We start from the raw sequence: 25,123 nt of genomic DNA on the forward strand, positions 1-25,123 counted from the left end.
TCTGCGTATCTGAGATAAGGTACCTTTTCTCCGCTTTCAGGAACACTTCTAGCAGTCAAAAGGACTGTACTTGGTGATCCTGTAGATGCTGTCTAATCTTAAACGTATATGTTTCTAAGTGTGAAGTATTTTTTATTCCAATAAAAAGCCTAAATTACAATGAACGTCCTAAGATGACATGGATATCACATACATGGTAACACCACTCTTCTAAAGTAACATGCCAAGAGCTAATCTTGTTTGCATTGAAGAGGTCTCAGACACTAACACAGGGAAGGACGATGTACTGCATTTGTGGAATATTCAAGAGATCCTTCAGTTCTCAAAGCTGTTTAAAGTCATTTTTCTGAGAGTGCTTCAATTTCTTGGGCTGAGTACAAAGCATCTTTGTACATGGAAGTCTGTGGTGTAGCTATTTTTGTGAATGTTTACAAACTGTGATGCTTCTAGATATGCAGGCTTTTGGAAAAGTAGCTTTTGGTAGAATTTTGCTGAAGTTGATGATTTTTTATTCATACTAAATGACTTGTTTCTGCATAGTTAAATCTAGTAGTCCTACTTGGAGAGCATAACAAGCAAGAATTAAAGATAGGCACTTCCTCTATGTTTAAGTGAGGTAGGTATCCGATGCCAATAACTTACATCTACTTTATGGATGACATTTGCCTTATCCAAGCAGAAAAGTTTAAATTAAAATATGGTAGTCTCTTTGCAGTAAATGCACCAATGGCATATGTAATTTAAGATAAAAAATGAACACTTGATATTAGCAATTCCAAATGCTAATCATTGGGATTGCTTCTAATGTAAGACAGTGGAAATTTTAACACAAACTTTACATGCACAAGAATGAGAATTCAATATTCCAATATTAGTTATCAGTTAAAGTCTAAAGAAATTGGTATTTATTCCAATCCCAATACCTTATCTTGGTATTTTTTCTTAATAAATACAGCAGAAGAATGAGTAACTTTTTCTTTAAATGTGGCACAAATCCAGATTCTGCAAATCATTATATGTAAACAATATTTACTTGTCTGAGCAATTGAGATTGAAAGACTAGTGCCTTATTGATATATGAGTCAGTGCAGATTTAGCTCATGATTTTTTAGATACATCCAAAATCATTTTTTCTTACATACACCTATAACGTATCTTAATCTACAAAATTTTGTACTGTTCTAATTAGATTTTTAGTGTAAGCAAAATACTCTTAAGTGTTGCAATGATGTACCGAAATGGGAAGCAGTGTATTATAGTGAATTTTATGCTGGCTTGTCCTTTTAAATTAAGGTTGAATTCGTATTTATAGAGGTGGAAAGCTAATATACCAGTCTAGGAGTATATTAGTCATTATTGCAATCCTTAAATGTGAATAAAATAGAACTGCAGCAGAGGATGTGTTTTCACAGAGAGGTCCTGTAAATGAATGGTGTGATACATTTAAAGAACAAAAGACCCTTTTTATTGCAAACAATTCAATTTTTTAATTTCTTAACTCTGTATTTGAACTGTCTAAAAAGGCGTATTATAAAGCACAAAGATCTCATTCATGAATTTGTTTCTTTTTCCTGTTTTATGTCAGACTAGTATATGAGGTAGAGGCCAACACCTCTTTGCCTGAGATGCCTGAAGTTTGAATCTGTGGTTAGGATTTAAATAGAAATGTAGTTGTTTAAGTGTCTCTTAAGTTTCTCCTTCAGAATGATAAGCAGTGTCCACAAACTTAAAAAGGAGTTGTAGGTCCTGTCACCTTGGAAATTTATATAATCTGATTTGGAACTCTGAGTCCGGTAATATGTACATTTCTCATGTTTAGTGGGCTTCTTTTCTTTTTTTTTTTTTTTTTTTAAGGCTCCCTTTTTCACTGGGCAGATAAGGTTGTCTTTCATGGAGAAGATGCAAAAAAATCCTATCCCAAGACACCCAGTCTCAGTAGTAACTTGGCAAATTTCATCAGTTATAAATCTTAATTGTGTTTAAAAAAATGTTAACATTTCATAAAAATGTAGTAAAACATTTTTTTCACTTAAAATCTTTTTTTTTGTAATGCTAAAAAAAAATCACAAATGCTGGAACAATGTAATTATAACCAAAACAAAAACCTGCATGAAAGAGCAGCTGTGCTGTAATTTCCAACAGAAATTCATAAATGGAAGTATTCTTTAGAAAGGAAAAAAACAGGCTCACATTTTAGATTGTATAAAGCACCTACAGAACTGCCAAACATTTATGTTTAGCAAACTTGAAGGCTTGTAGCACTTCAGCAATAGTCCAGTCTTAACTACATTGACCAAAATCCCTTTGATTTAAATGGGACTTGTCATGTGTTAAAAGCTTATTAAATGCAAGTGTGACCATGACATTCTGATTATGGTGACCTAAGCCTGAGGCAGATGTGCAGCTTCTGCCACCTTTACTTGTTAATGAAATGTTGTAGATTTAATTCATTGAAAATGAATGAATGTATGGAATAATTGTCATGGAGTTGTAACTATTTTGATGATAGTATGTTAGGGGGCCAGTATGGAGGGAAAATGCTGCTTTGTTTGGTTGACATATTTTTCGGAGACTTTAATAGTCTTTCTTTTTTAGATCTTTATTTGATACATTGGCCTGATGCACATGTTCCGGGTAAAAGCAATCGGGAGGTCCGAGCTGAAACCTGGACAGCGATGGAGGAGCTCTATGAGAAAGGTGATGTAATAATGAAAAGCTGTCTTGGCAGAAGGAATTAGAATGCACTTGAAGATTTGGGGAATCCGTAATGAAAGGTGTTCAAAAAAGTCATTTGAACTGGTTGCTCATATTTCAGTTGTGTTTGGGTGTATAAATTACGTGAACCTCTTTGAAAATTGCAGCATTAGCTTTCTGGTAAGCTAAATAAGAGAGCTTTGTGTTGCTTTCAAATAATACATTGCCACATTCTGCCTGTAAGATTAATGACGTTGTGCATACTTCCTTGAGGAAATCTACACATTACATTGAAATGCGTGTGCCACTACAGAACATCTTTGTAGTAGCCTCTTCTGTTTCATGTATAAATCATCCTACCAAGTTTTATTTCCTTTTGATCTTTTTTTTGTAATTGTAGAATATCATTTTCCACTGTATACATATACATATTTTTCCACAGAACATATACTGTGCTACTATGTAGATTCACTTGCATTTTAGAAAATGTCACCCAAACTGGCTAGTAGATAAGAACAAATTCTGAATTGCGGATTTTTGGTATTAACTTTTGAAAAAGCTTTCAAAGGAGGGATCTATTCTGTCAAGTTCTGGTGTCTGTCAATTTGATTTTTGGTTCACAGAAATCTTCAGTTTATGTTCATAGCAATAGGAAGATTAGACTGCCCCAAACAGGATTTATCATGTAGGTTTAACAGGGGCATTTTGCTCCTGAAGTATGCACACTATTACTAGAAATAATGTAAGAGAAGATCCTGTCATGCAGTTCCTAGGCAATGTGGACCCACCTTGTTTACAGCTTGAGAGAATTTCTTTGGACTCTGCGAAGACTTCTTGGATTAAGTAGTCTGGCTGCTAACTCAATTACTGAAACAGTGATAGTAGGAGGAGAGTGCTGCCTATACAGACTGCAATTGCTGGCTGTATACCTCTACCAGTTTTATCAGAGTAATAAACAAACCCACTCTCTTGCATTTCAGCCCTTCAAGTACTTTTGGTCTGCCTTTGGAAACAGAGAAGTAAATTATCTTTACATTTTTCATTCTTGCTTTTTATATTAAGCATAAGGGAAGTTGCAGAAAGTATTTTCTGCTGTGTAAGTGATTACAACACTTAGTTTTTAAAGAACCACTACACCAACCTAATATTTCAAAACATCAATGACTTCAAGTCTGAAGATGGGCCATTCAGCAAGCTACTTTGTCTTTCTGTTGAACAGTGCTTTTTGATGAATATTTAAGTTCCTATATGTCGTTTGTGCCTAGATACGCCATCCCAATTTGCTGCAAATAGGTTGTAGTTTCACTTGCTATTATTATTCCTGTCCCGTTGTCTTCATTCTGCTTTTGCATGTGTTTGTGATCTTTCTTGTCTTTATTTCTCTACCTGTCTCCCTAATGGGAAAGACTGTGAGCTATTCAATGATTATCCAGTAAGACACTGGAAATACTATCACTGACTTCACCTGCAGAGGTCATTTTTATTTTTTGTTTATTTGCATATCTCTTTATAGACATCTGAGTTTGCATTTATTTTTGTTACCTCAGCTAAATTTTCCTCTCACTGTAGATGATGTATTAGTCTGGCTGAATCAAGTGCCTTCAGATGTTAACTTACACAGTTTTGCTGTAAGGGATGCAGACTCTGGATGTTCCAACCATAACCATGTGTTACTGAAGTGATACGCAAATGTTAGATACGCAAATGTTAACCACTCTGGAGATGGAAATGCAATGATTCCTGAGGAAAATGTTAAATAATTTGTTTGTATGGTTAACCACTAGACTTTCCGTTGACGATTAAATGCTTGCTGCATATCTTTGTGTCTTGTTGTGTGTAATGTGAATAATGTGTTGGCCTTGGTATGAATATTCACATTAAATATATGATTTGGTCAAGATCCTTACTTGAGGAAAAAATATATCTTCATAATTTGGGAAGGAAAAAAATTAAGTTCTGTGGTAAACTGGTGAGTTCTTTATTTCCTCTGAATGTGGTTCAGGTTATCATTATTACCTGAAAATTACTAGCAATGCTATTATTTTAGGGAACATTGGGAGAGCGAGGGTTGGCATGAGGAAAAACAACAGCAGAAACTAAAATGTTCATGTCTAAGAATTGACCATTTAAAAATGAATAATATGCTTCTGCAGTCAATTCACAAAGGAAAGACTGAAGTTACTCAACTTGCTAGTGAGTTTAGCAGCTAGCAGTGTCCACATTGACGAGTTTCTGAAAGAGCAGTGACAATGAATACAGTTCTTGTGGAAAAATTGGTTGGTGTTTTGGGGCTAATAATGCCTATCTATCTGCAAGAGTCTTGTGAGATGATTAAAAAGATCTCAATATTGACCTAAGTCTTTGTTCTGACTGAAGTTAATAAGTTTTTCTTTAATAGCTTCTTTGTACTTACAGATAGTTTGAGTGCAGATATTTGAAAATCTCATCTTTGACTTCAGTTTAAATCCAGACGATGTTTATTCTGCAAAATTGCACTTACCTGAGAAAAACAACATTTTAAAATGATTTAAATTATTAATAGCCTTTTTTTATTGTTATTACCCATTACACTAGAAGGAGGGTAAATAAAATGTTACTGCCCAAGACTGTAAAAGTCTTCAATCCAGATAATTTTTAATGCATTAAGTTTTTAGATTGGTCATAATGGCCACAAGTTGAAGCAAAAAAAAATCCCAACTGTATTTATGTTTATAGCTTTGAGAGAGCTTTTTGGGTTGTTTCTACAAAGATGGACTCAACCAGGATCATCTGAGAGTCACTGCGTAGTAGCTGAGAGACAGGACTGCAGGAGCAGAGCTTGTAGGGCTTCTGGACTGAAGTATCTTCTTTCCGAGTTGAAGAGAGACCTTGAGTCTGTGCGTCTGTCCAGGTCAGCATGTGCTGGTTTATAAGATCCTGTCTTTATTCCCAGATAATAAAAGCTCTGTGTGACAATATATATATATATATATAGTCAAAATTGTTTGAATACATATTTTAGGGAGCAGAAAGCTTGTATAAAAAGTTAAACAAGACTCCACAGATTATAATGAGTCTAATTTTAGGAAACTCCTAAGTACTTCTGTCTGTAGAAGAAAGAACAGGTTTGTTGTTATTTGAATGCAACATGTGTCAATTAAATGGGTACCTGAAAAGGTAGATGTGCATTTGTTGCGATGTGCAGACATCCTTAACTTTACTGGTTTTTAATTCTCGAGTGCCTAGTAGTGCTTGCTTCCTCTGTCTTCTCTTAACAAAAATTTGGGGTTGAGCTATAACATCAGAAGTTTCTCATAAGTAGAAAACAATATGTTCAGGTGACTTAAGGGAGAGCTCCTCTGCTTTCTGTCAAAAATCTCCACTGTGGCTTACCACTATGCTGTTTTTAAGAACCTTCTTGTTGTATTTCACCAAAAGGGATCAGAGGGTAGCATTTTCCAAAAGAATCCTTTTTCTTGATATGATTTGAACTGGAAACATGAACAATTTAAAGTAGGAAAGAATCTGAACAGTATTTGTTTTAGATCTGGTTACCCTCTCCAGCTGTTGTTAACTGTTCCAGTTAAATGCTGTTGTGCCTGAGAATGTAACATCTCATGTTTTTTGGCTTTTTTTTTTTTTAATCTTTCGTGACTTGTTATTCTGCTCTATTTTCATTGGAGCTGTTTCATGGGAGCTGTGGCCTTAAGGTCACAGTGGGAGGAAACAAGTCTATCTGTACTGCAGTGCTGAGAGGCAGAGAATTCTAGAGCTGTGTCTTTATTCAACAGACTGCATGCATCTTCTTTAAAGACCTATGGGATAAACAGTGCTGAGGGAGAATGGAGAATAAAATCCTACTTTGGTCAGTGAGACATTTGTGTGCAATCACCAGCTCTTCCTGTTGTAACAGCTGAAATCAACTAGGGTTCTTGTAATATCAAGGCTATGGTTTGAATTTTTGTGGTCTCAAACATTGTCATTTTGTGGAATTATCTTCTCTGGTTCCTCAGGACGGAGGCCAGACTGCCTACAGAACCCATTCCAAGATGCATATGTTGAGTCAAATGTTCCCTTGACAGCTGCAGCATTCTTGTATAGGCATTTGTCTGCTAGCAGATGAAAGCAGTGTGGCAAACTGCTTTGACATCATGAATAGTCATTATATATGCTCACTGGTAATTGGGCTGTTTCTAGCAAAGTGACCCTTTCCGTATGCAGTGTCTTTAATGACCTTGATTTTGGCATTGTGGCTAGCCCATCGTCTTGGCAAGCTTTCATACACACATGCACACGATTACTTGTCTCTCCATCTAAAAATGCTGGGAAGAATGAGAGCCTCCAGCCAGCTTTTGCCTGTAATTGGCAGGAGCAGTAACGTGGTGGTTGTTGGGGGTTCAGATTCCACTCAGACTTGATGCCATTTTGCTGAAAGTTGTACTTTTTGCTATCTGCTTAGGGTAAGCAGTGCAGCTTATGCTTACATGAGATATTCATACTTGCATCAGAAATTCCTTAATGTGTTCACATGTTTCTTGGTAAACAGAGAAATGCTCTTTAAAATGATTATTCCATTAATTTGTTAGTTTTAACAGGCTTCATGTATGATTTGCAGAAAGTTCCATAAAGTAACAGAAATTGTTTAGCCTAGTAATGTAAGTGAATTCACGATGTTACTGGCAAAAATGTTATGCTTTTCCCAATTCCAAGTGAGAGAAGAAATCTAATCAACCTTAAAAATATCCTCATCCTATTCTTCTTTGGGCACAGAGCAGCGCAATCTTCATTTTTTCCTCCTCCATTATGTATCAGTTTTTAAAGGTATAAGTAAGAATTGAGTAAACCAAACACATCTTTTGTGTACGTGGCACAGGTTTGTAGTACATCCTTTCCTAGATGACATTCTGCTTTTATTCTACTGAAAAATAATTTTACATCTATGCTGATACTGTCAAATGATGAACAACTGACAATTGGCATGCAGTTGTGTTACGGTTCCACAAATATTTGTATTAGGAGTGTTTTTCTTGGTAGAAACCATGTGAGTGTGTGTGTGTATGTAAATTGCATTAAAATTTTAATAGGTAAAAATAAGTAAACGATTTTCACAGCAAACAACACGTCTATTTCATGCTATCAGTAGTATCCTCTTTGCACATATAAAGACATCTCGTGAGCTTGTTGTGATCAGAAACAGTTCAGAGATGTGTTTTCATGGTTTGAAGGTGGTTGCAGTTGGTGAGGATGTTGGTTGCACCACACCCAACACACTTGATCAGATAAGACTGCAATAAAAGATATATGGAAATAAAATGACTACACAGTTTTGTTTTAAAAATCATGTCTTCATATTGTGCAACATTTTAAGAATAAGAAATTTCCATAGAATTATAAGATCTAAATTTGCAAGAATGTCTACCCTTGTTCTTTATTTTTTTTTTAATGGACTTTAAGTGCAAAAATAAGCCCTCAGACTTGTTTCATGATTTACTGCAATGTACTGTTTGTGTTTTTTCTACAAGCCTGTGAAGCTCATTCTTGATAAATTCACAAGTATCTTTTTACTTAGCTTCCTGAAAGCAAATGTATGCATTTGTGTGCATTTTGTGTGTGTACATACAGAAGTGCATAGAGGTCCCAGTGTGAACACAAGAACTCTTGGGAAAGCATTGCTGAAATGCAATTCAAAGGAAAGTCCTTGCCCAAAAGGACTTTTTGTCTCAGGAAGTAATGTACATGATTTGGGGAAAAGGTGTCACTTACCTGCTCTGCAAATGTTGAATGCTGAACCCGAGGTATTAGATTTTAGCTATCATAAACTGGTGTTGTTTTATTGGTATGAGTGAGGTTGTTGTTACTTGTGTCGGCTGGGAATCATTGTCTTCTCTAATATGGAAGTCCAAAAATATCCTAGTTCAGGAAACAGTGCCATCACAGTTACAGGTGGAACAAAGTCTGTTTAGAACCTAACTGTGTTGTGTCCATGCTACTTTGAAAGTGCTCATTTTAAGAGTGTTCGCAGACTGATAGCCATGGATCACTTAGCTGGGTTGCTGGTAATGCTGACCCCGTTTTCACAGCATAGAGTATGGTGGCAATACTGCGTTAAGCTATAGTGGGATTGTTTTTACAGGTCTGTCTGCCCAACTGTTCACAAACAGTTGCTTTTAACAGGGGCTTCAGAATGTTCTTGACATAAAAATATTTTTTTCAGCCTTTTTTTTTAGGCTGTGTTCTGTTCCCAGTATGATTCTACGTGCTTAAAACTGCCACAAGAGAAGGAAGAGTCCATCAAAGCACAAGGGAACTGATTCAGTTTTGAAGACAATCAGATGAACAGCCTTTTTGGTAGCATTTTTAATCTGATCTGGTGTGTAATGCCAACTCAAGAGCAAAGCATGTCAGTATAAATAAAGTGATGTTGTATTGAAGTAATGAGGATGAGCAGCCAGAGTCAACAAGACTGAGAATACATTTAGCTAGTGTTGCGGCATCATGCTACTTAATTAGCTATTTTACTGTTATGTAAACCAAATGTTTATGAGATTTCAGTCACAGAAACTGACAATTTGACTTCTACTCGTGCTTCCTCATTTGTTCTTGCAGTTTATCGTGGTTCATAGGTGATCTGTAGCAGGAGTAATAGTCATGGAATTGTAGAAGCAGGAAAGTCATTTTAAGGCTGGTAATACTCCTAGGCTACAGTAATGGATAAGATAAAAACATCCTTTGGGGAAGGAAGCATGATTTTTTTTCAGTTAAGAAATGGGTCTTGTCATCAGTTTTGCCACAGTCTTCCTGTGTGACATTAGATAGGACACTTAGTCTTTTGGTGTCTATGTCTGTGAAATCGGAGCAAGTCTTATAGATCTAGAACTTAATTCCTTTTTGGATGTGTGTAAGAGTTTTCTGTTTTGTTTATTAAGGCTTTGGCTTGCACTCTGTGGGACACACTCAGCCTACAGCTTGGATTTAGCAAGCTGTGCTGAAATCATACCCTTTATGGTTTCTGTGAGTAATACCATTTGCATACAGAAAAGTTCTTAATGTGCATATCACAGAGAATGTGGACCTTTCCAACCTGTGTAACCTCCTTTAATAAAGGTGCAGTTGCTGCAGCTGACCTCTTGTGAGAAGTGGATCCCTATTTGCTTGTATTCTGTGGCCTGAACAGCACATGTAACAGAGCGGGCACTGTTCTGTGGATGTGGGAATTTTCCTGTGCTCTAGCTGCAGGGAGGGGGAGGAAAATTGGCTCCACAAACCCAGTATCCAATTTTGTAATTTAAAGAACCTTTTTGATCTGAACTTTGTACAGCTAATGTTAGAGAGTATTTAGAAGTTTGGTAAAAGTCCATAGTAGTGCTAGGGAAAGATAAGGTTCACTATTGTACTAAAGCAGTGTTGTGGTGCCAAGACAGTATATTTATGCTTTATTGTTGCAGGGGTAGTAGTGTCCATGAAACTTTGTACAGTTTGGTATTACACTAAGTAAAGGAAAAAATACCCAATCATTTTCTAGGTTGCCATAAAAACTGCTGTGAGCTAAACAACACGGCTACATTGCAAGCCCGTCCATTAGCATGATGTGTTGCATCACAGCAGCTGGGAGTAAAATAGTGTGGTGAAAGTACCTGCATGGTGGCAGCCAAGATTATTTTGTGTGTAATGGAAAATATATATTTTTTTCTCATTATTATTAACCATTATATTGAGGGTCAATATGTTTTCTAACGTGTTTTACAGAGTTACATGTTTTTCAAAGCTGGCTGAAAATTTCTGTTCCACCATTGTGCATTGGTCAGTCAATTTTTAGCATGCATAAAAGCATCATTGCCAATTTTTCCTTGAAGTCAGAGCCACGTGGAGTAGGGCAAAGCCTCAATAAGCCTTAGGAACTAATGGGGAATTGCAAACTTGTTGCACGTGGTAGTTTCTCAAAGTCTTCCTGGGGCCAAACCACTCATTTCCTCAAGCAGATAAGGAGGATACTTTTCTCCTTGAGTCAAAGTGCTGTGACTTTGTAAGTAAGATAGTATAGATATATCTTTTAAAAGTGTACTTTCTAGAGGTATTGCAGCTAGCACATTGTAAACTTTTAACTCAGAGGACTTGAACTTTAGGACTAGTTAAATTGATTTTGTTAAAAGGATGTTGTCATAACAACTAAGATATGAAATCTGCCTGAATTCTTTGAAATGGGATTTCTAAACTCATTAAACAGGTATAAAATTGGAAATAAATACTACCCTCCCCCACACACACACACATACACACATTTCAGGAGCATTCTGGTGTTTTTGAGACTTGTGACACAGACTGTTATGGTATAATACATAACTAATGTGGAATTTCATGATGGGAAATCAACCAAAAACTTCCTATCAGTAAATGCAGTGAGACTACAGAACAGGCTTCAAGGTCTATTAGGAGCAAAACATCTTGAAATATACCGTAGGGAAAAAAAAAATTGAAGATTTTTGTGGGAATGGACAAGTTTAATAAAAGCCTTCATCTTTTATGTCTGTATTTGAGGTTTGTTTTATTTCAGCCTGAAATAAAAGCTTTATTCTTCAAGGGCAGTAACAGCATGTTTCTTGTAACTCCTTAGCTTTCAACAATAATGTATAATATTTTGGTTCACCATTGTGTTAAAACTGCAAATGTTTTTCTCACTTCTTTGGCATAATGATTTATTAGTGTTGCCACTCCAGGGTTGTTTGTCAGTAGAAATCAAAAGCTTGGGTTTCGCTCCTTCTGGCAGATTACATACAAATTATGCAAATTGCTGTAATGCAGGTTATAACCTAATTGCATTAAACATCTTGAACAGTGATCATTTCTGTAAGTGAAAGCTGTCTAGCGCTTAAGTTGCTAATGTATTTTTTTGTCCTTGTATTCTACAAAAGAAACCACATTAAAAAGCAGTAGTATGCATGCAGGTTTTGCTGCTGTGCTGCTTATCTGCTTCTACTGCTGAAACATATGAAAGCAACACAGCAGTCAATTTACCTGTATTTATATGGTGTAACACAAGTTTTGTTTTTTTTTTAAGGACTTTAACAGTGTGTTTCTAATAATTAGCAAGCTGTAACGTTACTTAATATGCTTTCATAGGAGAAGGCTAGAAAATTTCAATTTCTTTATCTTGCTAGAGCAAATCTAACCTGCAAAATTTTTACATGCCAATTCATAGTCTCTTAGCAAGTTATTTTTTGTATTCATAAAACGCATGTACATTTTCTGAATAGTTTAGGAATGGTTAATACATTTTCCTCCAACTTTTTCATCATCTTTATTCTAGATAAGCAAAATTATTCCTTTTAAATTATTCATGTACTTCAGTTTCATTAATATGTGCTTTTTATGTGTTCTGTATTTGCGGTTCAATATCAAAAGTGCTCTGCATAGCTCCCTGTCAACCTCGAGACAGTGGCAATTTCAGTCTAGAAGTCATTCCTGTGACACCAAATGCCTGAAGTTACCAAGTAGCATCTTCTTTTTCTAAAAAAAAAAAAAAAAAAAAAGTATAATTTTGTCTTAATTCCTTTTTTTTTTTGCTATAGCTACTTGTATGTATGTATATAGAGGAGGACATACATGTACACAGTATAGAATTGGCCAGGAGAAATGCTAAGACTCCTATGTTCACACAACTTGAGGCACTTTCCATTTGCAGAGTTAAAGGTTGAAATGCAGATCAAGTAAAACCAAAGTTCACTTACTAAAGAAATAAGTCTGAGCCATAATCTGCAGAATCTACAGCCTAAGGAGAACACTGCTAGCCTGATGACAACTGTTTTCCCTGTTAACTGTGTTTAGCACAGAATAGGGACCAAATTGTCAAGGAATAGTCGGGTTTGAGGTATTGTGGCAGGCCTATAATGGGAGTTGCACTCTATCATATCTGAGGTTTGAAGGAAGACATCTGATTTCAGAACTGTCAGCACTTAATTCACATATATACACAGTTAAGGTAAAAACAAAAAAGCTTTCATTATCACCTATGTGTCATGTGATTTGTGTGTCAACAGGAGCAGAGAAATCTAGCCATTCTAATGCAGATTCTACTTCCTACACTTTTGAACTTCTTAATTCTTGTTAGAAACTACTTAAAGTTGTTATACTGAGTTTTATGTAATGTCTCTTTAATAGCAATAAACTAATAAAAATATAAGTGGGGTTATGTAGTTCATTTGGGCTGCATGTCCTTGTGTTTTATTGCTCACACCTTATTAGTCTTCTGCAAATGTTCCACTTTTCTTTAGCTTTGGCAAGCTGCTCAGAACGCCATTTCCTTCTTTTCATTCTGGTGAAGTCCAATTGTTCTTTGCTTATACTACATTAGCCTTTCCCAGAATTTAGCCTGGCGTTTTTATACACTGGGGAGTTTCCAGTGTGTTTGGATTGTAAAATGATTTCCTAGTGTGACTGTGACGAAACCATGCTTTCAGATAATACTGTCAAACTACATTTCAGTGCTGTTTTCTGTGTTTCTTTGTAGTGTTTTGCTCTACAGAAATGATCTGTACCAATCATTTTCTTTTTTGAAAGTGACATTTTTCAAGTAATCCTCCCAGGTAGTTAAGATCATCCCAACACTTTTTTCTGTTTCTCTTGTTAGGTTTGTGTAGGTCAATTGGCGTAAGCAACTTTCTTATCAGTCATCTTGAGCAACTAAAGGAAGACTGTGTGGTTACTCCACATGTTAATCAGGTGAGTGGAGAAATAGAATTAAAGTATCTGGTTACTAATCCACTCCTCCACAGCCCTGTGCCTGAAAGACTACACATAATAACTTTACTCTGCAATTTCTTCTCTTTCATTTCTATACGTGTATTGGAAACCATTCAGGAAGATGACCTGAATTGGAAAGAAATAATAATAATAATGTCCTTTGTCCTTTTATTTCCCCAGTTTTTGCCAGGCAGCTTGTTTGTGACTGGTGTTAAAGCACAAACAAATGGTCAGTGCACCAGTTTTTGATGATAAAACAGTTTAGAAATAACATTCAAGTAGCACTAAATGTTTAGTGTCTGCGGAGTAAACAAAGTTTTGGAGATCCTGTGTTGAAATACTAAATGTAATTCCTCTAAGCAACACTGAAAGTGTTAGGTGATTCTGTATCCATGCAAGGGTGCTGTTCCCCTTGCTCTCTCCTTATTTTAATCAAAAAGATTGCATTAAATTCAGTGATAAAAGATTGCCACCTACATTCCGGCAGACTTGCAGGATGCTGACAGCTGTTCCCTTGTTGCAGCTGTGGTAGAAGTTCATGCTTCAGTTCCTACCACCTACTGCCAGTGAAAATGTTCTTAAAGCTAACATAGAACTGTGAACTGGAATGGCTGAGGTGCAGACACATGCTTTTTCCTTTTCTGCAGGTGTTAAGGATTTTTGGCAGCATTTTGTGGTGTAATGTCATAAGCAGGCACAAAAAGGTGGCTTAGAATGTGACAGAACTTAACATCTCTGGGGTTTTGCTGACTATACTAAAGGTTACCAAAGGACAATTATGAAAGTTTTCTAATGAATTCTTAAATTTGAGAATGGAAGTGCTATACTCAATTCTTATTTTATTGTCCATTACTTTGTGATACAGAAGATCTTTGCTGTAGTTATGCCTGAGGTAGCCTAGTCTTTCAGTGAACTAATATCTAAATACAAAACATTTGCAAGCAGTCATTATGTAGAAATGAAGGAAAATCACTTCCTATTACCTGTTTTAAATTTGCATAACGAATTTAGTGTTGCAGCTCCAACAGTTCTTAGGATGTTAAAACTGAGTTATTTTTCTGTGAAGAGAAGGAAGTAGGAAGGCCGGAGAAATGAGGTGCTTTATTAGACTTTTTGTAGTCTTCACAAACTAGGTAGAAAGCAGTGCTTCTGTTTAACAAACCAAGTTGTAAGCACTGCTTCTCTTCTTGGGGAAAAAAATATGTTCTTCAATAAGGTAGGATGGACCAAAGTAGGAAAGACCTGTATTTTCAAGAATGTATTCTTTCTAATGTATTTAGTAGTAATTAAGCAGTTTTAAAAATTATAACCTACTGCTAAAACTACTGTCAAATGCTCTAAGTAAAACCATTAAAAATATTTAATTCTGGCATCAGGTAGAGTGAAATGTATCTTAGAAGTTACATTTTTGTATTCTAGAATTTGTAATTGACTTGGCAGTGAAAGGCTTGTATTTATGCTCAAGGAAAATACTTTTGCTTGTGCCTGTTACTCAGTAGGAAAAATAATAATTAATGTATACATTCGCTTAATAAACTCACTGAAACTAAACTGATCTTCTCCAAATTCCATGTAGGGGTGCTCATCAATATTTTTATACTGCATGAAGAAGTTATTTGCAGAAGTGACTTAAATGTGTTAATGTCACCGTTGATATTGAGCCCAGTTATGTAAATTTGTAAAAGGTAAAAGGGTATTTTAGGATTTTGAGGCGTTTGTATGTAAGCTCACGTGAACTGTTCCTCTATGAAGAAAACTCATTTGGGGGCTTAAATGTCAGTTTTATGAGGAAAAATAATTGTAAGGCTGTGCATTCCCCTTGAGAAGCTGACTGAAATCCAGATGCAGGAGAGCTTTACCGGGTGAAAAGATCTGATGAATCTGCAGCAGGGTGGAATGAGTAAGGCTCGCGTACTGTCAAGTGTGTACTGTCATGTGTACCCCACTGAGAGTCTAGGTCCATGTATTAGGCTTAACTTTTCCCCCATTGCGGTACGACTGTCATAAAAATCTGTGCTTTCTTGGAGTTCCCCTGTGGCTGACCAAGTAGCAGCTGTGAAGGTTCAGTAATGTGAACTGTGAACTGCTTTATTAAATGTATGACAGATTTTACACACAAATCACTCAGGGTAGAGTGCCAGAACAGACCAAGATCTTCCTTTGCAGCTGTATGACAGACAGCCCTTGCCTGAGAAAAGTTTGGTGACTAAAATAGCAAGGGTGGGGCAGGCCAGGAAGTAGGAATTATTATTTTGAGGGGAAGCGCGTACTGGCCACCCACCCTATGTCTCCTCAGCTCAGGATGCTAGTACCTTGCCCTCAGATGCTGCTGGAATCTTCCAGAAAGGTTTTAAAATAAAAACAAATTCAGTAGTGATTATTTCACTGTATGCATTTCATTGTTTTAGGATTACTTTTAAAAAGAAAAATACTTGCTCCTACCAATACACAAAGGTGTATGACAAAATTCAGCTCATGAAATCTGGGAGTCTCTTGATTCAGTGAAAGGCATAAATCATGTTCCAAGAGAGGAGGTGGTTGTTGCTGTATAGCCTGTTTGTGAAACAAGCGGGTAACACAGCAGCATGCTCTACTTGCTTTAAGTATTTATGGTGCAGCTCTGCTGCTGAGAACCCTTTTTAGACCAGCACCTAAATGCTGCTTGCAGGCACATTAGTAATAAATGCTGAATAAGTCACCTGTTGCTATAGAGATGCTTCAGATTTTTCAGCATCTGATCATAAGGCTACATTACTTATTATACTTAGTGTAAAGAACCTCTTCTAAAATTATTACTATTAATACACCTGATAGACAATACTTACAAAGACTTCTATGAAATCCCAATATTCACAGTATATTAATACATTCGAAGACACTGTATATCTGTATCTAATACTCAGTGCAAAATGATACTTACCCAGAAGAGTACGTGGTGTTTCTCAAAGATGCTCAGTCTTGTGGTGTAGTTGGATAAGGAGCAGGTAGACTAGGCTTGCTTTGGGTTTTGTTAATCAGTGTTCTGAAAGGAACTGCTTGCTCACTCTTTTTTCCCCCTCAGTTTTGCATAATAAACAATGAGAATATTTTCTAGTCAGGTCAGGTGCAAACAAGTGAATAACTGTATGACCTAAACACTGGTCTTTCAAATATAAACTTGAAATACAAAGGCTACGCAAAGGTCAAGAAACATCAAAGGTTGAAGACATGGATGTGTCTGCTGCTTGAACCTTGTTCCCGAGTCCACCTAGTAATTTAGATCATAGCAGCTTTAGGCTGACTCAGCCCAGCCTTCTAGGGGCACAGTTTTTTCTTAGCGTATATTGAATGACTGCCAGCCTATTGTTCCTGACTATTGTTGTCTGAAAAGACAACATGTACTAAAGATGAGAAACAGGAAACGTTCATTTGTCCTTTTTATGGCAGAAGAAATTTTCCAGATTCCATGTGTTGAGGTAATTGTTCAGAAGAGTACTTTTCTTCTAAATGCGCAAGAGTTAGATCACTGGAACAGTGGTGACGGCTAGTTGTGCTGAAGGCACATCACATGATTATGGACTCTGTCTTTTTAAAAGAAAATGCCACCACTTTTCACCTGAATGCAGAGGAAGGTATGTTTCTTACAATGTATAAGCTGTGAAATATTTTTTGAAGTAAACAGAGTAAGGGAATATTACAGAGGTTCATTTTTGGCTTTCACTAAGTGCCAGAATAAGTGGCTTTTTTGAGATCACTTACCAGTAACTTCTGTTTCCAGTAGCTGTCTTTGTAGCTTGTTACTTTTCTCCTTTTAACTGGTTCTGGGCAATCTGTGATCTGCCGTCCTAGCAAAGGGTCTCCAGAGCTGCTCATTCCACAGCATGTCTGCTTCCTGCCGTGTTGTTGGTTGTGACGCCACACAGGGAATACAGGATTTTCCATGTGCAGTCTGTGCCAACACTTTTCTTCACAGGTCAGGCCCTCACCCTAGACATATTGTTCTGGTCAGTGTCTTGCAAACCCAGTCTCAGCCCTGCCTCCTCCCCTTGCCTGTGCAACCCCAAGAAGAACATCAGTCAAGAGATAAGAAAAGAAGTAATTTGGGGGAAGAGAAGGTAGTCTCAAATCACCCATAAAAATGACCTAATGCTGACTCACAGTATGCATTTGCATGCATTTCTCAAACACTGAGCAGAACAACAGTGTAAGTCCAACCGCAGGTAGGGAAGACAACTACTCATACTTTATTTCTGTGGTAAACAAAAAATGCATAGGAAATTATTGTGCCAATTAATGCCAAAATGTTTGTAGATTAATATCCTTCATATATCTTCCAAAGCAGTGATTTCACTCGTATTGCATTTTAAAAGCAATAGGGTAAAAATATTCTCATTTATCAATGATAATGTTTGCTACTAAATGTATTTTCAAGGTTTTGACTAAAAGTTTCTTTCTGTTTATCTAAGGCTGAGTACCACCCTTTCCAAAGACCTCAGGAGCTGGTGGATTATTGTAGGAGCAGAGGTATTGTTTTTGAAGGCTATTGTCCTTTAGCTAAAGGTGAAGCACTCACTCATCCTAGTGTCATTCAGCTGGCAAAGAAATATGGCAAAACTCCAGCACAGATTTGCATACGCTGGAGTGTACAGGTAATTGGAGGGTAGTAATTAAAAACCTGTCTCCTCTCTCAGGAAAAAAATAAAATGCAAATAGTTTGGGATATTGTGCCTCAAAACAGAATTTATAAAGAAAGTATTCTTGCCTTCAGTATTTTGACAGCCTATGAACTAATTGTTGTCCAGGAAATTTGCAATGTAATACACAAACCATGGCACCGTTTTAAATATGCAAATAATTTGATTGTAGAGAATGAAAGGAATCACCAATAAAAGAGATGTTTTCAAACTAAAAGTTATAAACAGTAAGGGGGAATCGTTCTGTTTCTGTCACTCAACACAAAGGGATGAGCAGTGAAATAGTGTTTTACAATGACTACATAATCTGTGTTGGAATTTAATGCACTCTACATAACTGCAATTACAAATAACCTATGGAAATGTCAGTGTCCTTTGAAAAATGGAAGAAAAACCTCAGAAGGCATGAGGAACATTTTGAAATATTTTGAAGAGAGTATTTTCTTTGAAACTATGTAAATTTTAATGATGAAAATAATTATGTTTTTCAGAATGGGATTGTGACTATTCCAAAGTCCACGAAAGCAGAAAGGATACAGGAAAACTGCAAGGTAAGATTTAGTTATACACTCAAGTTCGACTAATATCCAAACTACTGTTTTTAATATTTTGGTTTGTCTGTCTGTTGTCCTATACCATTTTAATATTAGGGCAACTCAGTTAAAATTAGCAAGTTATAGCAGCTTAGAATTACCACAGTACATTTAAAAAATAAATAAATTAAAAATAATAAACCACACACATAATTCAAAAATGCCAGAAATCAGTGGAGATTTAATCACTATGTACAAAAAAGTTATCCACAGAGTTACTAAATACTGAAAAATCAACTTTCATAGTTGATTTTTGTCATTAATATCTTTACTTGTTACTTGAGTGATAGTAGAAAATCTAGTCTGGTTATGGTTAGGTTCTTTTTGTGATAAGCATATAGATCAAATGTAAGGAATTTGTATGCTATGCATAGCACAGAGACACTGTATGAAAGCTGTAAAACTCTGTTGGAGATATCCCAGATACCTCTTGAGGAAGTCACAGTCCTGGCAAAGCTGACTCTTCCCCTACCTTCTTCCCACTGACTTACAGAGAAGGTCACAGGATGTAGGGTATGCACGAATAGAAGTGGGAAGGAACTGAGGATTGGCAGCATGATCTCCCTGTTTGTTTTTTTTCTCGGTATACTGAATGATTTTAATTCATTCCTTATTTTTTCTCCCCATTTCTGTAATCTGAAAGTGCGCTTTTGGGAGGGGGGGTGGCGGGGGAGGGGAATCCACAAACTTACTGTTCTTTCAAAAATATTTTAGGAGTATGAACTGTTTGGTAAATCGGGAAGAAGACAGCAAACATCTGACTGTCAGTTAAATCACTGTCCATGTGCTCTAAGTGTAAATTAACACACATGTAATGAGGTTTTCTCCTGGTGGCTATGCCTATTTATGTAGCTCCTGCCTCGACTATTTATTCTGACACCTGCCCTGCTTCTGTGGTACAAGCACAGCTGTTTGTGGCAAAGTATTGTGAACCAGATCAGAGAGCAGAACCAGGTTAAAAATCTCTCCTTCTCTTTTTTTTTTTTTTTTTTTTTTTTACCCAATGATATTTTTAAATCCAAGTTAATTCTGTGTTTTATGGATTTTATTCTGTGGCCTCACCAATTCATTTAATGCAGCTGAAGGATTGCATTGCAGCAAAACTCAGAACATTTAGGATGGGGCGGGGGGGTATTACAGTTGTCTGATGTTGTTTATCACAATTCCTTTTTTTTTTTTTTTTTACCCATGCCAATGTGTTAGAGTCTCAATGATTTCTAGTCAAAATGGGGAAAACATGGACCTCAGTGAACCCTGAGTGTGTAGTATACAGTATTTCTAGTTTTGTGACTTGTGGTTCAGAATTAAAAACCTTGAGCATTGAAGTTCAACTACGTGGGGCATTCCAGCACACAGCAATTGCTGGATAATGTAGAGTGGGGGTAGCTCATTTGGCAGCAGTTGAGGCTCCACAGGATCTTTTCATTAAGTATGAAGGAGCTCTGACAAAGACAACGGAGCAATTTAAAGCAAATTCAGTTCTGAAGTGGTATTGTCCAAATAAGTCACCTGCTAAGAAAACGCTGGCACCATCACTGATGTTGTAGATTTCACCACAGGGTAAGTCAGTCGCTGTAGGAACCTATGCATGAAAAGAGGCGGTTGCTTTCAAGTCAGCATTAGTACTGAGAAACTGTAGCACTGTATCTTTTTCTGCGTTAGCTGATCCATGAGTATTTTCTCTAAGTACACATGGAAAAGATAGAGATAGATAAAACCTTAGATTGCTAACTTCATAAAAATTCCTATACCTTCTAATAATTCTCTTTGGCTAAAGTTCTGAGGAAAAGAATTGTGACACTTTTTAAAATGAACATCTGGATATAACCAAAATATCGAGCTCAGGTTTCCAGGGGGATTGCAGTCAGTATTCGTATACCTCTGGCAATGACCATATAGAATGCTGTTAAAAACAGCTTTGGTGCTGCCATTGTCTTGCAGCCTTGCTTGAGGCCAGAGTGCTACAAAACCATCTCAACAGGGTCTGCAAATGAAAATGAGTCACAAAGACAGCAAAGGGCCAAGTAGAGCTTGTTAACTTAATAGAATGATGTTTGTCTGCGACAAAATGTAATTTCCAGAAGGATAAAAAAAATAGAAAAATTCTGCTTCAAACTTAAATGATAGAAACACTCCTGATTCTATGTTCATGATGTTAACTATATATGCATTCCCATAGGTGTTTGATTTTACAATAGCAGAAGATGATGTTGAAATTCTAAATGGATTGCATGATGGGAGACATGTTTCCTGGGACCCAAGCCTTATTGTGTGAACGAAGGTTTGCGCTTTTTCCTTTGTCAGTAATCAATATGTCATACCACATAATTTAAATTCAGGGAAGGTTGCAATAAGAGTGTAATTGTGAGCTTACTGTCTGGTATTAATGATAACTGATTTGAAATCCTTAACATAGATAACAGACAAAAGAATTTCTGAGGGTAGTGCTTTTGTCCTGAGATCTTATATTTCCGTCTAAAATCCTGATACACAGTTCACTGAAGCCTGTGCAAAGCCTCCTATTTATGACATTGACCTCACATCAGGCCACTTAACCAATGAACATGAGGAGATATCATGTCTTTAAATGTAGGAAAAAATGCTACCTACTAGTGTACAAGTGTTGAGTTCAAAGTAATTTTTCAGGTATTTTGTTAGAGGGTTGCAATATATGAAGAAGAAAAAGCTGGGTGGAAAAAACATATTAATACCATTATCACTACAGTATTTATACTATACTGTAAAACTCCATGAAGAATATGATCTCACTGTAATAAGCAATATATAAGCATCGCAAGAAGGAGTTTTATATATATTACTGCATAATAATGGCATTGACCTAGAGACTTCTATGTGTACTATTTACAAGCCTGTAGTCGTAACAAAGTAGGAATACTTCCAGAGAAATCCATGCACAAATAAACTGACTGCATGGATAAGAGTTGAGCGGGAAGCTCTTAAGAGCCAAAGAGGCATCTTTGTTATTAAGCATCTTTTTCTCTTACAGGAAATTCTGGTGAGCTTTGTGTAGCTTTTAGTGAGAATTAGTTTAGCTTTCACTTTGGATTTGTCCAGGAAATTTCAAGAACAGAATGTTCTTCAGAGAGTTATTATAAAATATGTATGTATATAAAGAGGTAGATGTAGATACAGATATTTGTAGTTTACAAGTCTGTTTTGAGAAACACGTCTGCAAAGTCTTTTATCTGCTGAGTATTGAACTTCTAGTCACATTGGTCTGATATTTTAAGAGTTCCCGTGTCTAGAAAGGTATGGAAAATCTGAGTATGATTTATATTGTGTGTGGACTTCCTGAGGCAGTTTTCCCAGTGCTGTTCTGCTTTAGTCATATCGTGAAACAAAGCTCCTTAGTTTTTATCAAGAAATGGCTTGCAGCAGTCATATATTCCAGCCTGTAGTGTTTTTCCTCAAAGCTGAGCTTCCATACAGCTCGGATAAAATACAGAATACTTAACCTTGTTGATAACAGCTCCTCAGCATAATTAATTGGTAAAACCAACTACTGGTAAACATTTCAGAGAAAATATGTTTAGGTTTGCCTCTTGAATCATTATTGTTTTATTTATGATTTTTAAAACAAGATATTGTATGAAAAGCTGCCCTCATTAATATCTGTACAATGGACAATGTACTGTTCCAAAAAGATGCACTACCTACGCATTAAGGTTATCTTGCAATTTTTCAAGTGTGGTCTACAGTATGGGGTGCTTCAGTATTTAGTAATGTCACTTCAGGTGTTCCAAGAACTGCAATGTACCTGGTTTAACTGTTGTAATGAGGGGTTCAATATGTCAAAAAGTAAGGCTTATTTATAAAATTAAGGTATTTTTTTCAGCTTTTGCAGAAAATGATGGCAATGACTAAGCAAAAACTGGAAAGAATGCCCACAAATAAACTTTTCTATCTGTGATCATTGCATAATCCTGCTTTTGAAAAATCACTTTATAGAATAATACCTTAGCATAGTAATTTGCTCAGATTTTAGCAATATGCATAAAAGTGTTACATAGCACTGTGTAGCTGGGGGACTCATTGCTTCACATCGTATCTGAATTCATAGAACAAGGACTAGAAGTGAATCACGTGCCTAGTATTCATTCAATATGGGTTTTAGTCAGCGAAGACTATCTCAGAAACTACAAAAGAGAAGTGGGCGTTTTACCTTGTTATCTCTGAATAAACACTCAGCACATCAACATACGATTTCCAACATAAATGATAATACAAAGGGAACCAAATCTTTATGTAAGCTGGCAAATTTTAGCTTCAGTTTTATCAAGGCAATATTCAGTTAGGACTAGTTATGTGCCTAGAAGTCTCATGATGGGCAGAAGAGCTCTGATTTTCCTGTGCTGTTTCTGACTCCCTGTTCTGAGCTAAACAGAACTAAACCAGATTTAGTTACTGTGATGACTATAGACTGCAGTGAGGATGGCTTCCTAATCCATTGATAGATTTTATTGTTCCCTCTTTCAAAGAGATTTTAATCTTGCATTTGTATCTGGTTTTGCTAGGAAGTCAAGGCAGTATTTTCTCTGATCTAGATGATATTATCTAAGCAGTACAGTGAGTAATGAAAGGAATAATAAGATAGAAACACTATTACTATAATAGCATACTTCTAAGGAGCAGTTTTAATCTGATACTTATCTACCTTTAGACTTGATTATTGCAGGATTTTCAGGGCTTTTTTTCTAGGATTTTGTGTGTGTGTGTGTGTGTGTGAATTTTCCCACCAATTCCTTTGCTACCAGGTAGTGGCTTTAGAACTATTTAAGTGCCAGGACTCAGCTGACCCGTGTTATCTTTCTCCTAGGTGTGGTGTGTTGTTTTTTATATCGTGCCATCACTTATCCCCGTTGTTTTCTGCTAGAAGCTATAATTCTCCCAAGGGACTGGAATCCTGTTGTCTCCTGTGTGCTTGGGATACCTCACTGGAGCTTCTTCCCTTGAAAACAGCTTTCACAAATCTTATACCTTGTTAGTTAATTTAGTGGCATTGAGCAAATCCTCTTCTAGTTTTGATCCGGTTGCACAGGGACAACAGACTAAGTAGGCTGATATTTTATGCTCCTCTCTACAACTAAATTGGCATTTAATATGTTGATAGTTTTCTTTTTAAACAAGGGCTGCTGTAGAATGATAAGTCCACTTAACTGTGTCTAAGTGAACACTTCTAAAGTACTGACAACTTTGATAACAGTATAAAGTAAGTCAACTAATAACAAATTGGAACATGAACAGTAGTGAGATCTAGGGGTAGCAGTGAGGAGTGATGTTCTGTAATAGAAGTGAAATCTAGCAGAACAGAAGGATATAAAAGTGCAGAACGTACGAAATCAGGAAGTTTAATACCATTTGTTTAATTTCTTTTTTGGTTCAGAAGACATCCCTCGAATGTATTCTTGGAATGATACCATGTATGTTCTTCCCTAGGGCTGAAATTCCTTCTCTTGTCCATACTTGCCTAAGACACACTTTCTCCAGAGAGAAAGCTCTTTCACCTTGCTACCGTGACCATTTTTAACATACAGCAATGCATGCATTTTACTATTGCAACCCACCGTCTTGACAGCAGGTCTAGGCAATACATCTGCAAATTGAAGGCATGTTATGTAGGTTATATATGGTTGTGAATGATTGGGACACTCCTCTCTAGTTGAGATAAACCATTATTTAAAACAAGATACCATTTATCAGTGTTGCCTAACAAAGTGCATTCAGCCTTCTTTGTAGGAGCACTGAAACTGGAAGGGAACTCTTAAAACAAATAAGGAAAAAAAAAAAAAACGGAAAGTCAGTGGGAAGGGTGAGGCCATTTTCTGTGCAGCCAAGTAGCTTCCTGTCTGCCTTTGAGTGGCTCCCTCTCTCCTTTTCTTGCCTGCTTCAGACTTACATCTTTTATATGACTGGAGGTGAAGGTACCTGAGAACATTGAATTGGAAAATGATGGCAGTTGTTTTGCAAAGTGTGTGCTTAGGAATTTTTTTTAATCAGTCTGCTCTTCTACTGTACTTGTCCCCACAACACAAATTTGAAGACAAGTACATTATTCTTCTGATTAGGGTGTGTAGTAAAGAAACTATAATACTAGTAAGTTCACAAACCCACAAAGCCAAGCAGGCTGCACTAATATTTGCACCTCTTTTCGGCACAGTGGTTAACACCAGCTGATTTTCTTTTCTAAAATAGCAATACTAAACTATTCTGACAGGAAAGCTGACGTTAACCCTTTGTTTTTGAAAATGGGGACAAAGGTGGAGCAGCTCTTTTGGACAGTAATTGAATCCAATCAGTTAACTCTCTCCACATCGCCACACCCCTGCCAAAGCTTTGAAGCTCACGGAGCACATCTCTGACTACAGGGCTTTGGGTAGAAGTAACAGAAAAGCCAAGCTTGCTGTGCTGGGAGTGGTTTTTGTACTT

At 36.6% G+C, this 25,123-nt stretch overlaps 1 protein-coding gene and 1 long non-coding RNA gene across 3 annotated transcripts in view; one reads left to right on the forward strand and one right to left on the reverse strand.

Annotated features, from left to right (window-relative positions):
* The window catches only part of LOC118243306 (uncharacterized oxidoreductase ZK1290.5-like), a 49,693-nt gene that overhangs the window by 18,460 nt on the left and 6,110 nt on the right, over positions 1-25,123 (forward strand). For both annotated transcript variants that reach the window (XR_007708591.1, XM_035537240.2), the window contains exons 3-7: positions 2,596-2,697; positions 13,298-13,389; positions 17,856-18,038; positions 18,575-18,634; positions 20,856-20,957. Coding sequence is in view for 1 of the 2 variants with exons in the window: in XM_035537240.2 (XP_035393133.1) it covers positions 2,596-2,697; positions 13,298-13,389; positions 17,856-18,038; positions 18,575-18,634; positions 20,856-20,951 (533 nt within the window). In the remaining variant the exon portion in view is untranslated. The remainder of the gene's footprint in view (positions 1-2,595; positions 2,698-13,297; positions 13,390-17,855; positions 18,039-18,574; positions 18,635-20,855; positions 20,958-25,123) is intronic.
* On the reverse strand, positions 10,902-17,402 carry LOC118243308 (uncharacterized). The gene is made up of 3 exons (XR_004777247.2): positions 17,149-17,402; positions 16,331-16,466; positions 10,902-12,177 (listed from the first exon to the last, which is right to left on the reverse strand). It is a non-coding gene; the product is annotated as an uncharacterized LOC118243308 (long non-coding RNA).

This window comes from Cygnus atratus, chromosome 8 (assembly GCF_013377495.2).
Source record: "Cygnus atratus isolate AKBS03 ecotype Queensland, Australia chromosome 8, CAtr_DNAZoo_HiC_assembly, whole genome shotgun sequence".
Taxonomy (NCBI): Eukaryota; Metazoa; Chordata; class Aves; order Anseriformes; family Anatidae; genus Cygnus; species Cygnus atratus.